General features: G+C 41.9%; 2 protein-coding genes across 7 annotated transcripts; one reads left to right on the top strand and one right to left on the bottom strand.

Moving 5' to 3' along the window:
• On the top strand, nt 1-8,772 carry kiaa0319 (KIAA0319 ortholog). Of its 3 annotated transcripts, XM_027002152.3 has the most exons (21): nt 2-192; nt 1,125-1,242; nt 1,822-2,546; nt 2,965-3,124; nt 3,489-3,587; nt 3,692-3,789; nt 3,899-3,986; nt 4,101-4,196; nt 4,369-4,501; nt 4,828-5,056; nt 5,201-5,324; nt 5,520-5,649; nt 5,955-6,103; nt 6,265-6,416; nt 6,517-6,655; nt 6,941-7,100; nt 7,456-7,592; nt 7,866-7,988; nt 8,177-8,258; nt 8,431-8,522; nt 8,600-8,772. In XM_027002152.3, exons 2-21 carry the CDS (start codon nt 1,191-1,193, stop codon nt 8,770-8,772), a joined length of 3,141 nt encoding a protein of 1,046 aa, XP_026857953.2. In that variant the 5' UTR covers nt 2-192; nt 1,125-1,190. The 3 variants fall into 3 exon arrangements, with proteins under 3 accessions (XP_081552522.1, XP_081552523.1, XP_026857953.2); XM_081696396.1 differs by having other exon boundaries at nt 1-192; nt 3,899-4,196; XM_081696397.1 differs by lacking the exons at nt 6,941-7,100; nt 7,456-7,592 and having other exon boundaries at nt 1-192; nt 3,899-4,196.
• On the bottom strand, nt 8,521-15,836 carry aldh5a1 (aldehyde dehydrogenase 5 family, member A1 (succinate-semialdehyde dehydrogenase)). 4 transcript variants are annotated; one of them, XM_081696400.1, is made up of 12 exons: nt 15,683-15,836; nt 15,357-15,472; nt 14,584-14,667; nt 14,082-14,274; nt 13,870-13,986; nt 13,573-13,716; nt 13,051-13,194; nt 12,786-12,944; nt 12,390-12,479; nt 12,133-12,296; nt 10,699-10,757; nt 8,521-10,553 (listed from the first exon to the last, which is right to left on the bottom strand). In XM_081696400.1, the coding sequence occupies exons 4-12, from the start codon at nt 14,241-14,243 to the stop codon at nt 10,342-10,344; spliced, it is 1,251 nt and encodes a 416-aa protein (XP_081552526.1). In that variant the 5' UTR covers nt 14,244-14,274; nt 14,584-14,667; nt 15,357-15,472; nt 15,683-15,836; the 3' UTR covers nt 8,521-10,341. The 4 variants fall into 4 exon arrangements, with proteins under 4 accessions (XP_081552526.1, XP_081552525.1, XP_081552524.1 ...); XM_081696399.1 differs by having other exon boundaries at nt 14,082-14,252; XM_081696398.1 differs by having other exon boundaries at nt 14,082-14,252; nt 15,357-15,836.
• Between the last annotated feature and the right edge of the window lie 1,380 nt (nt 15,837-17,216).

Here is a 17,216-nt window from a genome sequence, read left to right as displayed (position 1 = left end):
CAACGACACTCCCTCGTCCCTCATAGAGTACGTCTATACCTCATCACAGTGTTTAGCTGAACATCTCTCGAAACATCTACGTTTATCTTGGCAGAACCGCGGTCATGCTATTTTAGAGTTAGCAATCATATAGTCTATTGTCTGATTAGCTACGGAAGGATGCTGGGAAATGATGCTGTCGTATCACTTGCGGTAGGATCTTTTTGGTACATCAGAGGATAGCCTTTTGTCAGTCGTCTGTTTATATATCATTTATTACCTAATATTATTTGTTGCCATTGGGTAGTTAAAGCTGTTAATTGGGTTTAAGATCAATTATAATGCGGCTATACAACAGGAACAGAAGATAACAGAACAGATGGTTGTTTGTTATAAAACGCTCGCGTCAGCAAGGATAATTAAATTGGTATCGTGTTTACTTATTCTTATTAAAATGGTGTCTGTACGATTGGTCAATCCTGGTTACTTAAGGCAAAAGCCAATTTACTTAATCTTTCATCAAAAACTAATCCTTTAGCTGGATTAAATGTCTATAGTGAAACAAAAAGATAACTCTGTGGTTTTTTAAGTGAATGATTCCTCCTATAATTCTAAAAAATTTTTTTTTCTTAAAATGTTTGTATGACTTATAGTACCTTTCACAGGCAGACTTCATGATTCAGTCGACCAGACTCCTGTCCTTTCTACTCAGCTCAGCTGTCAGGGACATAGAAAGATAGTAAACATGCATTTGCTAAGAGGGCTATTAATTAGGTCATAACCCATTTGGTTAAAATGAGGAAAATTCATTAGAACTTGAAGCTACTAAACACAGATCTGCTCTTTACAGTAGTTTACTGTGTGCTATGGTGAAAGCAGCCTCTCGCACTCAGAGGTCTGAACAGCCTCTTACAGTCCTATACCTGTTTCTTTGGATTTTCCTATTTGTAAAGCACTTTGACTGATTGCAGTGTATGAAAGGTGCTATATGAATAAACTTGCCTTGCCTTGCCTAGTAGGTCTGAGCCCTCTTTGAACTCATTCATTGTTGAGCTGAATCAGTGTAGTGTTTTTTTAGTGTTTTTAGTGATTGATTGATTGATTGATTATTTGTTTGTTTTATTCATTCATTTATTTTTTTTTAGAAAGTGGCACATTGAAAAGCTGATGATCAACAAGAACAGACTCTATTCTGAAGCTACAGTGGCATCATGAACTTTGTGCCATTCTTTTTGCTCTCCCTGCTATTGCACAATGTAAGAGGTAAGAATATTGTAGTCCACATTTACACTGCAGCAAAGGACAGAAAGACATACCAGGATAGCTGTGATATTGTAGAGTTACAAGCTGCACTGTGCAGCTTCAATGCTTGTGTCTCTAGCAGGCTTCTTTTATCTCATTGTTCCTTTGGTGGTTCACTCCACATAATCTACTTTTAGCACATTATATGATATGGTGAAGTTTTTAGCAAGTCTTTTGTAGAAACATGCATAGTTTAATTTGCTTTCAATAGTCCATGGCTGTTTTGTTTGTTAAATGGATGCAGCCATCTGGTAAATTATTTTTTTTATAGTCATTATGTCACTGTCTGTTCGCATCAGTTAGAGCTGCCTTTACATTTATAGGTCCCTGGGAAAGATGTTTTTTCCTCTAGTGTTCTTTACTTAATTTTTCTGTAATTCCTCTATTTTTATTTATTTAATACTGTTCAGGATGCTTACTATTTATTTATGAAATACAACAGGATTTAGTTTACAGGATTTATGTATTACTGTTTACTAAAAACTCCAGTAGTCCTTAGTCTAGCACTGAAATGTAAACAGTAATTACCCATTTCTGTAGCTGTAGTAGCAGGGCAATGCTGGCAGGGGGCGACATATTCTGAGACTGTCGTGTCTCCTGAGCTGAGAAGCAGCAGCATCCTGCGGGTTCCGGAAGTGGTGTCTCTGGCCCAGTGTGCTAGGGCCTGCTGTGACCTTTTAGGCTGTGACCTGGCCTGGTTCTTTGAGAGACGCTGCTATGTTCTCAGTTGCCAGCACAAAGAGAACTGTCAACCAAAAAAGAGGCCTGGCACGGACTCGCTGCTTGCATTTCTACAGCGTAGCCCCCCACAGACAATGGTGCTCCAGTCGTTGGTAAGGGGTGAGCCTTATCCCAGCCACTGGCGTCCGCTATCCAGACACAGAGGCTCAGAAATTCCACTGGAGGATCTGGCTTTGTTGGAGGGCATTCAGGATTTGGATAAGTCAGCCGTGGAGTATACAAAGAACTACAGGACTGTGGAGGACAGGGGAAGAGATAAATTCATCAGTGAAGACAGATCCAGATCAATTGTAGAACAGGAAGAAAGACCAGGACTTACTGATTGGTCTGCTCTTCAAGAACGAGATGGATTTAACCTATCAGAGGTGGAGGGAGGTAAAGGAAAGCTCTCTCTGATGGATGCCATGAAAGCCAGTCCGATGGCTCTAAGCTCCGCTCCAGCAGTGACAGATGGACACACAACATCTCCCAGTCAAGCCAGGCCTTCATGGGGGCCTTCAGCATCTACTTCACCCACCATGGAGGTACGTTTTACAAATGAATTTAAAGCAGAGGTTTCAAAGCCATGATCTAAATGTAAGTTTACATTAACAAATTAAATTCTTCTTCTGATTTGTTGATAGACATGGTTAGCTGTGTTAAATTTGAACTTAAATTCCATGGAAAGATAAATTCTTCAAGAAAACAGGTTTCTGCGCTGTGTATGAATCTCTGCTCTCAGCTAATGTGCTGGCTCAGCCACTCTGCCATTGTCCTTGTCCTTTACGATCTTAGTCGAAAAAAGAAATGGCCGATGCTGATCCTAGGGTCTCTGAGCCATGCTGCTATAGTGATTACTCTGCAACATTTACATTTACTTGCAGGAAGTCATGTGGCTTTGTGAGGCTGAAACATAACGTCTGTAGTCTGCACACAAAGAGAAACAATGTACTTCTCTTTTAGGATGAGGAAGACCAGTTTAACATCTCTATCACAAGCGTGGAGCCAACGGCCATGCTGCAGGTGATCAGTGCAGATCCATCCAGCTCAAGCCTTTTTACCACCTCACTCCCCACTCAGCCTGATATGGAAACCACATCCCAGACCAGTTCCTCACAGCCAGGTAGCCTACTGCAAAGAAAATATCAAATAATTGCTTACTGGCTCCTGAGTGGTGAGACAGAAACTCGGTTGCCTTAACATCATAGGTTGATTTGTTCATGTCCCGATAATGCCACAGCCCTCCATGGCTGAGAGTCCCAGGGAGTAAAATTGGTGTTGCTCCTTGGATTTGAGGGATTGCATTTCCCTGTCCTCTGTCAATCAATCCAACAATAGCCAATTGTGGACATCTGTGTGCTAGTGCTTGCTGATATAGGCAGTTAGTGCTTTCCTCTAATAATAATTGATTTCTGTACTTTACAAGTGTGCACAGTTACCTTTTCATGCATATAATGAATGATTAATACTATCTTTGTATCTTTTAGCACATACCCTTGTTGTGTCTATTGGAAGCATTGGTGAAATAACACTACCTGAAAAAGCAGTAGAACTAACTGCCTCAGTCAATTCAGAGACTGAGATGGGTACGCTATTTTCTTACCTCGTGAATAGTGAATCTGCTGTGTTTGATACCTGTTGTGTTTGTGTTTTTTGCAAGTGCAGATCATGTTCTCATGTTTACTCTCAGAGATCCCTTACACATACGAATGGAGTTTGGTGAGCTCACCAAATGAACACGAGGGGGTGATGGAGGGAAAACATAGCAAGACTGTCAATATCTCGAAGGTAGGTGCTCTCAGCAGATTTCTGGTTGTAGAATTTCAGTAATATCTAATAAGTATGCTTGCACCTATGCATTTAAAACAATATCTTGTTTCTTGTGTGACTTTGTTAGCTGTCTGCAGGTGTGTATGTTGTCAAAGTAAGTGTGACAGGAAGGCAGGCCTCTGGGGAGAGTGTTACTAACTTCACAGTGGAGCCTGGTAAACTTTCCTATTTCTGGGTAGTAATTGGTACTTATTTAGCAGTATTAGTTGTATGCCATTTAGGCCATGTCAGTTTTCATTCCAGGCAGCTTAACTTATCTCATTCTACAGAGATGGACCTGAATATGTCCCCCAGATCAGTTATCCTACCACCACACCAGGACGTGCCGCTCTCTGCTGCCTCTGTTGTCATTATTAACGGCAGCCGTATGTTCTTCACTCTTACTTCTTCACCGAAAGAGTAAAGAAACAAAGGTTTTCAGTTACAGAAGTTTAAATGATCTCATTAGACAAAATAAAGAATGTGAACATGAAAACAAATCATTGTTGTTGGGATTTTTTAATATCTGGCCCTTTATAATTGTTCTTTCCCTGCCAGAGAGTTCAGATGATACAGGAGTAGTCAGTTACCTGTGGGAGCAGGTCAGTGGACCGCTGTTGGAAAACGAGGCCCCTATGGACATGCCTGTACTCAGACTGCAGAACCTCACTCCTGGAGAGTATACGTTCAAGTATGAACAAAGCTCCTGCTCTCATCAACATATAAGACATATAAGACATGGAATGGGCAGTGTGTACTCTGGTGCTCCAGGAAGTTACAAATGTGTTTAAGCACAAGCAGGGGGTGATCGATCTTCTCAGCATATAATCAGGCCAGTTTGTGGTTTACTGTTATGTTTTCATCCCTTGTGCAAACTCAGCTGTCACAGAGACATTTCAACTGTGACTTACTCCCTGCTAAATCACTCTCCCTTTGAGGCTGGTTTTAATTTGGCCTGTCCTGATTAGCTCACAGGTCCTCAAGTGTTCTGTCCTGATTTATGCTGTCTTGGTTCAGGCTCACCGTGACTGATTCTGAAGGACTAACTGACTTCACAACTGCCACAGTGCGAGTCATCAGACCAAAGGATGATCCCCCAGTGGCCAGGGCAGGAACTGACCAGGTCATCAGCCTGCCCCTCAACCACCTCACTCTGTGGGGCAACCAGAGCACAGATGACCATGCTATTACCAGCTATCTATGGAGCCTTCATCCCAGCACCTCAGCCATAGCAGCAACAATGCAGGTAACAAAATACATATTTAAAATGTGCAGAGCAAGAACACAGGTCATAGCACTCTAACACTTTTTGAAGTGTAGTGACCTCATTCCATGTGCAGGTTGTGTTTGAAAATGTGTCCATATGCTCTCCTGGCTGTGTTTGTCTCAGGGGGTGAGATCTCCAGCTTTACAGCTCTCTGATCTCCAGGAGGGTCACTACTCAATCCAGCTCACTGTCACTGACTCGAGTGGCCAGCAGAACTCAGACACTGTCTCACTCAATGTGCTCCCTGGTAAATATACACAGACATTTTCCACACCTCTGCAGATTTTGAGTTTCACTAATAACCTATCACAAATATTTATTAAAACTGAATTTTAATGGCATAGGTGGTTAAAGGTTGAGGCAGATAGATATAAAGCAATGCAACTGAACTTATGTTGCAAACTTGAGAATGGCACACAGTCAAAGGTCTATGATTTCACAGAGAACAGAGCTCCTGTGGCAGTAACAGGACCAGATCAGCAGCTGTTTCTCCCAGCCAGCAGTGTCATGTTGAATGGCAGTGACAGCACTGATGACTGTGCTATCACCAGCTACCAGTGGGAGATCCTCAGGTACCAGCAACTCAGGAATACATGAGCACACACACTCAGCCCCTCCCCACCCCCCAGCACAGACTAGTTCATTAGGTGTTTTCAACTACATAACAGATGCCCCAGGATTGTTAGTTGTACATACTTTTTTTGAGGTTGTGTGGCAACCTTGTGTGGAAATCTGTGTTGTTGCAGTACAAAACTGCATCAAAAGGCATTGATTTCTTACTTGGGTTTTAAAACAGCTGATGCATGTGCTTGTTCAATAGGTTTATTCTTGAGAATTTGGAAGAATTGATTTGTGTTCTCATGTCTGATTTATGAAGTGGCCCTCCTGGCTCAAAGATTAAGGACGCAAACAAAGCAGTTGCCCTGGTAACAGGCCTAAGAGCTGGGAGTCACAAATTTCAGCTGACTGTGCAAGACCAGCAGGGGGCAGCAGACAGCGCAGTGCTCACAGTCACAGTTAAAGAGGGTGAGGGCACTCATACAGCTGTGCAGAATTCATACACAGTAGCAGTTGTCTATTGTAATGGTAAATTCTGAGTCATGTAAATGTTTAATAAATGAATAATTAATTTGTATTTAACTTGTTCATTCTGTCCATACATCATATAGTGTTTGTTTTCCCCATAGCCAAAAGCCTGCCTCTGGTAGCTCATGCCAGTGGTAGTCACACGCTCACCTTACCCAGCAACTCTCTGGTTCTGAAGGGCTCCGTGTCCAACATTGTCTCTGGCAACGTGTCTTTCCTGTGGCTCAGAGATGAGCAGAGCCCTGCTGCAGGGGTCAGTAGACTTGTTGCCTTTTTTAGTACTCATTATTCCAAGAGCTAATTCTCTCATTCTCTGTGTATGTGGTCATCTCTTTTTCTCTCTCTGCAAGCAGGATGTTTTGTATGATTCAGACCATCAGGCCTCCCTCTACCTGGCCAACTTGGTAGAGGGCACATACCTGTTCCACCTACGGGCCACTGACACCCAGGGCCACTCCAGCACTGCAACAGCCACTGTGGAAGTGCGTCCTGGTAGGGTCTTTCCTCTGCATGTTCCAAAAGAAACCATTGTGTTAAAATACATTGGTCACACATGTTGGAAAGTATTTTGTTAGCATTGTTTTACCTTTAAACCTTTTCCTTAAAATGAACTTTAATCATTAATGTTCATATTTGAACTGTTTATTCAGTAAATTCATCCGGAGTGGTTACAGGTTTCATCACAATGAGCATTTGCACTTTTGCAGTATGCACAGCAAAACAGGTTCATTTGCTGAGGAAATGTAGATAAATGTGAAACTCAGTGTGTGTTTTCAGATGTTGGTCAGCGGGAGCAGGTAGAGTTGGAGCTGCAGGTGGCTGTAGCTCAGGTCAGTCAGCAACAGAAAGACACCGTCCTGAGGCAGCTGGCAGCGCTGCTGCATGTGCTTGATGCAGACATCGCTCTGAAGGGTCTGCACGGGCAGTCTGATATCAGGTAGTGTGGGCAAAGCTTGGCCTACAAAGCTTGACCTCTGACATCTTATTATTCTCTGTCACCCACCTTATATGTACAGACAATCTTAAAGTGTCTGTCATGTAGGGCTTAGTTCCTTGTCTAATCTGACACTCCTGATCAGGTTAATAAAAGATTAGAACCAAACTGCGCAATAGATCAATAGATCCTCAGGACTGCAACTGTAGCTTGAAGTCACAGTTCTTAATACTCCATGTTGTGCAGTATACACACTGACAAAAATTAGCATCTTTGATTTTCCACTGTTGTGCTATGGAACTACAGTTTTCCAAGAACCTGAATCTGTTTTTGCACATGTGTGTATTTGTTTGAACAGCACAGTGTTCAGGTTCTCAGTACAGGGTCCTGATGGAACAGTCCCTGGCCCAAAACTAGCCCGTCTCTTGAGACATCAGCTACTGAAGGAAAAAAACGATTTCCTGCTCTTCAAGGTTCTCAGAGTGAACACAGTCAGTGAGTGGCATAAAGTGACAGTATTTTACCACTTTTCATTTGAAAACATGCCTTTTGAAAACCACTTCTTTCTCACTCTAGTCTAGCCACAAGCTCACAGATGCACATTTCCCCCTTTGTCCATCTGCTGTGGTGGCAATCTGGGTCCCGTTTCTCAAAGTCATCAGTGTTAAGATAATCTTAAAAGAGAGAGCATTCGGTGTTGATACTTACATTACCATTTAATGATGATGTTCATGTTATGATGCTTTTGGCAAATCTGGCCATGTCTAGTGTGTTTGCTGAGCTGTTCTGCCCATGGCCATTGTGACCCTATCACTAAAAGATGTGCCTGTGATCATCTGTGGATGGAGAACCCCTTTCAACACTTCCTTGATGACAATGAGAGCAACTGTGGTGAGTGGCTCTTCTAGGAATCACAGTGCTGTCAGGTACACCTCAAAGATGCTTCCATGACAACAGAGAACCTGTCTTAACAGAGGAATTAAGAGCTTTTTGTAATTAAATAAGACTTCCATACAGTAAAGCAAATTATTTGGCTGAATAAATACATTCTGGATATTCTTGGCCTCCCTCTCTTACAGACTGGAGTGTACTGTATGTCACAATCTGCTGCGTAGCTGTGTTCGTGTTTCTTGTGTCTATGAGCTGGGCATGGTGTAAAAGGTACTAATCACCTCATCCCTGACCTCATTTACAGACATGGCAGAACACTGCTGTGCTGCAATATGAATGATTTAACCTCTGACCCACTAGTTGCCTAGAGAATTTAAACTGACTGTGGGGTAAACTGTTTTTGTGTTTTTGGTATGACGTGGTGGTGTCCTGGCATACTCAGAGGGAGACGTACAAAAGTAAGGAAGAAAACCAAGTACACAATACTTGACAATGTGGATGAACATGAGAGAATGGAACTGCAGCCAAAATATAGTGAGTCAATAAGTTTGGAGCTGTTTATTTAAGAAACATGCCAAAACAGTTCTAATTTGTTTTCATGTCTCTTGTAGACATCAAACACAGGAGTACAGAGCACAACTCTAGCCTGATGATGTCAGAGTCAGAGTTGGACAGTGATCAGGACACCATCTTCAGTTCCCAGAAGATGGACAGGACCAGGAACCGAGCTAATGGCACCATGACAAATAGAGACGCTTACAGCCTGCACCCTGTGGAAGGCTAATACACCTCTGCTTAGATGACGTTTGCCTAGTGTATGGCAGGCTTTAGCATCAGAACATATAGAGACTAGCTAAATGCATCGACTGATCTGAGGTTTCTAAAGATTACAGACTTTTGAATGTAAATCATTTTATTTATTAGGCACTTCCTACTGTTTGCTGGCTGCTCCTTTTCTCTTTATTGTCCTTGTCCTTCAATAGTCCTGAATAGCTAGTGGGAAAAACACCCAACACATTATGAGCTTTTTTTTTTGAGTGTTTTGGCATTCGAAAACATTCCACTGCTGATGAAGACCTACTTTGACACCAGTTGACCTTGGTCTAAAAAATATGAAAATACACTATTGGCTATTGGGTGAACTATTTTTTTGTTTTTGTCCAAAAGCTTAATTTCTCATGATATAAAAGGCAAGAAAAAAATCTACTTGATTTCAGTGCAAATGTAATGTGATGCTACATCTAAATGGAGAAGCAATGACAATCACCATTGTGAAATATATTAACAAAAATAAATAAATAATAAAAGGCTGACATTATGCTTACAACGAGACTTAATCCATGAGCCCCAACATTTGAGAAGCTTCTGCAGAAAGCATAAAAACTGATTTTTGGGCATGGTTTGTGAATTGCACTTTCTAAACAGACCAATGCCAAGACAACATTCTAGCAAGCAGAGGTTTCCATACACTTCAACTGCCAAACCTACGGCATCATATTATCTGGTTAAGAATACTGGATCCACATCTTTGGTGGGTACAGGTTTATTTTTTTATTAGTAGACATTATTACTAAAAAAAGAGAGAAAATTACCTGGAGAACTGAATATAATTAAAACACATTGGTCATACAACACGCACAACAATTATATTTACTCACACAACAGTGTTGTATAGTGGTTTTAAAAAAGTGCCTCTAATTTTTTAAATTGTGCATTTTGTGGCACACCACTACAGCAGATAAAGGAATGTCCTTATTAATATGTAGTCTTAAATTTTTAAATGATACAAGTTAAAAATTAGTATTCTGTAATCCGATTCTAACTGGCTCTGTGAAATCACAGTCCTTTTACGATTGGCTTTATGTGGTTAGACAATATGAGTAACAAAAGACCATGTGGGAAGAACAGTCCCCATGTTTCTCCTGTTCTTGCCCATGGAGCCATGCAATCCACCAGTAGCGACATCAGCTTTTGTTCTCTCCTGGTAGACCTGACCCAGGTTAAACCAGGCCTAGAGAACACTGGGCCTCATCCAAAACCACACACTACATCCTAAAAATTACTATTGACATTTTATCAGTTTTATCAGTTTGTAATTAACAGCCTGGGCATATTTTGGGAATCAATGTCACACGAGGTATAAATTAGCTGGAGATATATAGATAAGCCGGTAGAAAATCTGAATGGTGTACTATTTTCACATAGTACTTAGGATGGTAGTATGTGGATTTAGATACAGTCCTTAATTGCCTGGCTAAGGTGTGTTGAGAGCTTTAACACAGTTTAAAAAAACAAAAAAAACAAAACCTAGTCTGGTTGGAGAGCTCCAATGACTGGATTAGGAATCTATGTCTTAGAGTGCAAGGCCACCAAAACACATATACTTCACTTCCAGATACTCATCCACACCATACTTGGACCCTTCCCTGCCCAGTCCTGATTGCTTGACTCCACCAAATGAAGCCTCTGGTGTGGAGAGCAGAGCTTCGTTTACTCCCACCATCCCTACCTCCAACTGCTCAGCCACTCGCCATATCTGACTTATATCCTGAGTGTAGACATATCCTGTTGAAAGATAAACCATTGGGTGGTCTGTTAAGACCGTTAGATATTTAAGCAAAAAATGCTGAAAGGAACTGCTGATTAAAATGTGAATGCTTATATTTCAAGTAACAGGTAAGGTTGTTTATGCACATGCTGATGCACAAACCTGCTAGTCCAACTGCAGATGCATTAGCAATGGCGAGAGCCTCCTCTTCTTTGTTGAACCTGAATGTGGAGAATACAGTTCAGCAACAGCATAGAAGAGAGCAGCTCAACCACATCTTAAATTATTCCTTGCTCAACCCCAGTAAAACCAAGCTTCGGTTCATCCCAGGTACTCCCAACCCTTACCATGACCTCACTGTTTCCTTTGAGAACTCCCTGGCAACACCATCGGAAGCCGCCGTAAGGGCGTAACTTTGGACAACCAGTTGTCGTTCTCAACTCATGTTTCTAATCTAACCCAGTCTTGCAGATTCCTCCTTTGTAACACGAAGGATTCGACCCTTTCTCTCGCAGGAAGCTACCCAGGTGCTTGTGCAGTCTTGTGATCTTAAAACTAGACTACTGCAAATCGCTACTTGCTGGTCTTCCTCCCAAGAGCCATCAAACCACTACAACTTGTCCAGAATGCAGTAGCACGACTGGTCTTCAATCTTCCGAGGTTCACACGTTACTCCACTGCTGCACTCCCTTCATTGGCTCCCTATAGCTGCTAGCTGCATGCATCAGATTTAAAGCCTTGATGCTTGCCTATAAAGCCAAAAATGGACCAGACCTTTCATACATGAATGGTCAATGGTCAAAACCCGATCCGTACCGCAAGTACTTCGAAGCTCAAGTATGGCTCGGCTTGAAATATTGTGCTTCAGGCCTCATGGAAGACAAGCATCGAGACTATTTTCTGTCCTGGCTCCAAGATGGTGGAATGAACTCCTACTTGCTGTCCGGACAGCAGAGTCCCTTGCAGTCTTCAAACGCAGACTGAAGAACCATCTATTTGCAGAATATTTAAAAGGACAACTGACACTGCTCCCATATTGGCTGACTAAATTAGTACTTATTTTAGGTTATTGTTTATGTTTATGTTTAACAAACTAAGACTTATTGTTTATAGCACTTATCATTGTTTAAGATAGACCTTGCTCTGGATAAGAGCGTCTGCTAAATGCTGTAAATGTAAATGTATTCCTAAGAAAAACAAGCAGCCTAGCAAAAAATGTCATTTGCCAAGGCCAAAATCTGTGACTTCAATCAGGACCTTGCTGTATGATGTAATAAACACATGAATCACAGACCCCAAACAACCAACACAGTAGAACAGAGGTACAGAATACCACTGCAGACTGCCACGCCATCAGTGTCAGCGACGGGTGTGGGCTAGGCTGCCCAAACCTAGACAGGAGGAACCGAGGGTAAAGGGCCTTGCTCAGGGGCCCAACAGTGGCAACCCAGCCGAGGTGGGGCTCGAACCAGCAACCTCCCGAACACAAGTCAAGCACCACAAGTCACCAAGCCAACACCGCCCCCATTATGAATCATATATTATTCATTTGGTTTATCTACTATATGAATGAATGATTTTGTGATGTTAACTCACTTGATAACTGGTACCAGGGGTCCAAAAGTCTCCTCGTGCATACAGAGCATGTCAGTTGTGACATTGGAGAGGAGTGTGGGCTGCATGAAAGAGCCTTCCAGTCTCTTTCCACCCTTCAGCACCACAGCTCCCTGAGCCACAGCATCGGCTATCTGGTGCTCCACCTAAAAGACAGTGTGCACTCTAAGCATCCTGTCCCAACCTTTCTACTCTTTTAGCCACCAAGGTGATGAATATGTAATGCAGCAGAAGCATACATGTTTAAATGTTCTCTCTTTACTAGATCTCTGCTGTGGTGCTGGTGTGTTGTCAGTCAGACTTTCTGCCTTACTGTCATCAACAGCTGACTATAAAAATACAGAACTGCACACATTAATGCCAACATGTTCAGATCAAATACAAACTTCTACGGGGCAGACTGCTGGCAGTGTGACATGCACGTTGTGTTCACTCAGTTAGGACACACTTCCATGAAGTCATTCACCTGGTCATGCTGCATTAAAAGAGAACACTAGATTTGTGATCTCCGAAAGGACTCTTGGATGTTTCCCCACACATGCAAAGGGAATAGGGACAATCTGCCTTCCCAAAAACAGCATCACATCCTAGGAGGGAAAGATTATGGCATGGGATACCGCTCATGAGCATGGTACCTTCTCTGCGGCTCGTGTGTTGATGAGGGGCCCCTGGGTGGTTGTGGGGTCTGATCCGTGGCCCAGGCGCAGCTCTGTGTCCATGGCCCTGCCCAGCTTCTCCAGAAACAGATCATGGATCCCTTGCTGCACCAGGAATCGGTTGGAGCATACGCAGGTCTACAGCACATGACAAAGACATGACAGGAGCCTCAAATAAACTGTAAAAAACCAAGGACATCATAAATGCAGCATCTCATTCCTGATTTTTTAATTGGTGTCATACTTGGCCTGAGTTTCTAAATTTGGAGGCCATCACTCCAGCTACAGCCTTGTCCACATCCGCGCTGTCGAAGATGATGAAGGGTGCATGTCCCCCCAGCTCCATTGACACTCTCTTCACCGTTTCTGCTGCATGTTTCAGCAGAATCTGAATTGAATGTTAAATATGCTTAATGTAAAGGATATGTTGCATTTCTATACATTTAATATTATGTTAACAACTTTAAGCCACAGACCGCAAAGAAATTTAAAAATCAAATACAATTAGGTGTAAATATCGGTGTAGATTCTTATTGCAAAAATAATCATGCTAAATTATTGTAAATTAGTTACAATATAGTTAGCCACAAACAGACATCAGTTTATTTAAAAAATTGTGGGAAGATGACATAACATTACCCAAAGAAGTAGGTTTTGCCAAAAAAAAAAAAAAAAAAGTTAAAAATCACATTATAAGCCATTCCTCATATAAATATGGATTACCTTTAAATGCAACACCTTAAGCCATTCAGAGGAGTGTGAATACCTTGCCAGTGGCAGTCGATCCAGTGAATGAGATTTTGGCCACCAGAGGGTCTGTACAGAGGACTTCACCCACAGCACTGGCCTTCTCCCTGGAACAGGGCACCACGTTGAACACTCCAGCAGGGATCCCAGCCTGGGTTGCCAGCTGTTGATGTATAGTCTTTGTCATTTAGCTTTTCAGTGCATCCTCCATCAAGTTTCCTCCTTAGACTTGGTCTAGTATTGATCCCATTCTTAGGACAGCACAAACAACTGACAAAATAGAAAGTGAGGGGGAAAAAAATCTGCTGGAACCAACCTCAGCAAGGGCAAGGGCTGAGAGGGGCGTGTCCTCAGCAGGTTTCACCACCACAGTGCAGCCTACAGCCAGAGCTGCTCCCACTTTCCTGGTTATCATGGCGCTGGGAAAGTTCCACTGTGAGTGGAGAAAAGACCTATGAGACTGTCAGATCATAGGAACAGCAAACAGACTGATCTGAAAATATTCAGGTCATAGGAGAAGCTACTCACTGGGGTGATGATGGAGGCCACACCCACTGGCTGTTTGAGCAGTAGTATCTTGCGATCCTTAGCGGTGGGAGCAACAATATCCCCATAGACACGACGAGCTTCCTCCGAGAACCACTCCAGAAAGGATGCAGAGTATGCAATTTCACCTAGGGACTCTCTCATGGGCTTCCCCTACAATTGCATAAATGCAATGCTGTTTGACAAAAAAAGTCTATCATCATTTCTGACTCCTGTTTTGCAAGATTCCTAATGTGCATTCATGGACAGGCATAATCCATTGAATATGAACATCTATGTACAGGCATATTTATCAGTGTTTATGCATTCTTCCAACCACAAACACAGCTGGTCTTATATACTAGAATCTCTGTGGTGTATCCACCTCCACTGGGCTTGCATACTGAATAACTGACACTAAAAGAGGGTATACACTTTAGTGGCACAGATGTCTAATTACAGAAGGCAAATTACTGTGTACTCCATAATTATTCAAACCACTCACACATTCTGCTGTAATGAGCTTTGCTAGATCCTCTTTGTGCTGAGTGACCAAGTCAAACCATTTCCGGAGTAGAATGCTCCTTTCCTAAACAGTGTGTGAAAGCAGATATCAGACACACACACACACCATTTACATACACAGTACAAAAACAGAAACAAAATACGAATGAAAGTTGACTTTATTTATATCTAGGTAAAGGGAACTGCAGTTTAATAAAAATCAGAACAGGTTAAATCAGTGTCAACACAATACAAATAATACCGAATTTGGTACCTGTAATATCTACAGTTAATCTTATTTAATACAACAGACTTGTGCACTACACAGCTTATTTACATTCTGCGTTACACCCTAATTCATCTCATCTGTTAAGTACCTATTTATAATTAAGTATGTAAGAGAAAGAAAAAAAAAACAAATACAAAGGAACATCAGATATGAATACAAACATCACTAATTTTAAATTAGGTACATAGAAAATACTTATAAACAGAAAACGTCCTGGGATTCAGGAACAAACGTGGCCACTGTATGGGCAGTGGCAGGTCAGTGGCTCGCATAGTAATCGTTGGGTCCCCCCACCACCAAGGTGCCACTCTTGGGCCCCTGAGCAAGACTTTAACCCTCAATTGCTCAAGCTACATTTAGCAATAACTATGTTGCTTTGGATAAAAGCGTTAGCTAAATGTCGTGGATAATGGGATTTCATTCGCTAGCTATAGTTTTAACGAGGCGAGCGGTCAAACAAAAATGCTGCGATTCAGTTAACCTACCTTTGCAGTTTGACACTTCCACGAGTCAAAGGCTTTGTGAGCAGCAATGACCGCGTCCCTGGCTTCCCGAGGACCAAAGTCAGAGACTTTAACCAGTTCTTTGCCTGTCGCTGGATCTAACACCGGAAAAGTCGAAGCAGCAGATACCCATCGACCATTAACGAAGCCCTGTGTTCGGAGCAGTTCAGCAGATACATCGAGGCTGTACTCACGGCAAAACATGTTAGGTAGGCCCGGAAGGATTCGGCGAAGAAAACATTTACTACTTGCAAGACCAAAACTACCCATTACAAGGCTACTCCGAAATTGTAAAATTCAAAACGTACACGCCACGGAGGGACAATTCACATGAGGCAATAAAGCCACACTGTGCAAGGCCAGCTATTGCTGGATGGCTGGCTGGCTGGCTCCAGTTCACAAAGACGCTGCCACTGTTTACCGTGATGACGACACTAGAGGACGCACGCCACTATCTTACAGACTTGACGTCCCTAATTCCTTACAGGTTCGATCGCAATTCCAAGCGAATGGTCCAACAGCAGTTTACTCCCAGCGATGCGTGGTGCTCAGTGTCTGTGGACACCTTCGAAAATATTTTGTTTCGAGACAGTAGTAATGTACGAATAAATTTGAAGCTTTATAGGAGAAATAAATCCAAAGTCCAATTTTTCCAATGATTCTTCACATTATGAAGCAATCATTATACTGACACCTAGTGGTCTGGATGTTTCAGAGATTTTGTACTAAATTTGTTTTAAACATGGACGCCGCCATGTGGGGACCCACTCTATGGAACATAAACTGGTTAATTTGAGTACTACAAAGACATTTTATTAGGTCTTGTGCACTTTATAAAAAAATGAAACATAATCACATCAAATTGTTTACTACCTTTTGGTGGTAAAAAATGTATGGAGGGTCTTTTGGGCCAAGATGAATTCATTCATTCATTCATTCATGCAATCAATGGCATCATGTGACAATAAATAATAATAAAAATAAGTGATTATAAATAATTGAATACGATATAAATCTATAGTGTGATTTTTATGTATTTGTGTATTTATTTAATTATTTATTTCAGTGACTCTACCAACTAAATGAAATAAGCCTTGAAATTAAAACTTTCACTGTTCAAAATACAGAGAGCTTGGTGATTGAGTAGTAGGAATGACCCACCTTTTGTAGCTTCAGTGTAGGGGAATAGCACACTGATCCCCAAGACAAGCAAAATCACTCATGAAAACCTATAATGGCAGACATTCATTTTGTCCTAAAACCTTTCATAAAAGTGACTTATTGTTCCTTTAAAACATTGAGTACTCAAAGTGAAATTGAGTGATGACGCAGAAGCTGGTGTGCAGAGATATTGGTGGTGGTCAGGTTAAACAGGTGTGGGTGGAGCACCTTCCAGGCGAAGTACTGGCCAGTATTCCAATGGGGATCCCCTATCCAGACTAGGTGAGGTTCTTGTAAATACCAAAGGGAAATACAAATAATCCAAATCAACAATAATTTTAATTATTGGCCATCTGCTGCTGTGATTGCACATGGATGTCCACTAGTCCAGAGATATTATATATACACACACACACACACACACACACACACACACACACACACACATTGCCTGGCCCCCCCCAAAAAAGGTCACACACTCTAATATTTTGTTGGACCACCTTTAGCTTAGATTATGGAATGCATTCGCTGTGGCATCGTTTCCACAAGCTTCTGCAATGTCACAACATTTATTTCTGTCCAGAGTTGCATTCATCCCCCCCTCAAAATCGTGTAATGATGGGAGATTTGGACCACTGTGCAAAGTCTTCTCCAGCACATTCCAAAGATTCTCAATGGGTT

This window comes from Electrophorus electricus, chromosome 14 (assembly GCF_041902795.1).
Source record: "Electrophorus electricus isolate QZ-2024a chromosome 14, ASM4190279v1, whole genome shotgun sequence".
NCBI lineage: Eukaryota > Metazoa > Chordata > Actinopteri > Gymnotiformes > Gymnotidae > Electrophorus > Electrophorus electricus.
Note: the sequence above shows the minus strand (reverse complement) of the source record. Positions and strands in the feature narration are given on the sequence as shown.

What these genes read in the sequence shown, in the direction of transcription:
- kiaa0319 (XM_081696396.1), top strand. Translation starts at nt 1,191, where the DNA reads ATGAACTTTGTGCCATTCTTTTTGCTCTCCCTGCTATTGCACAATGTA. An exon ending in CTCACTCAATGTGCTCCCTG is followed by an intron (nt 5,325 to 5,519) that starts GTAAATATACAC and finishes ATGATTTCACAG; the next exon opens with AGAACAGAGCTCCTGTGGCA. An exon ending in CACTGTGGAAGTGCGTCCTG is followed by an intron (nt 6,656 to 6,940) that starts GTAGGGTCTTTC and finishes GTGTGTTTTCAG; the next exon opens with ATGTTGGTCAGCGGGAGCAG.
- aldh5a1 (XM_081696398.1), bottom strand. Translation starts at nt 15,644, where the DNA reads ATGGGTAGTTTTGGTCTTGCAAGTAGTAAATGTTTTCTTCGCCGAATC. An exon ending in GGAAGTGTCAAACTGCAAAG is followed by an intron (nt 14,668 to 15,356) that starts GTAGGTTAACTG and finishes CACACTGTTTAG; the next exon opens with GAAAGGAGCATTCTACTCCG. An exon ending in CCCCTGGTACCAGTTATCAA is followed by an intron (nt 10,758 to 12,132) that starts GTGAGTTAACAT and finishes CTCCACATTCAG; the next exon opens with GTTCAACAAAGAAGAGGAGG.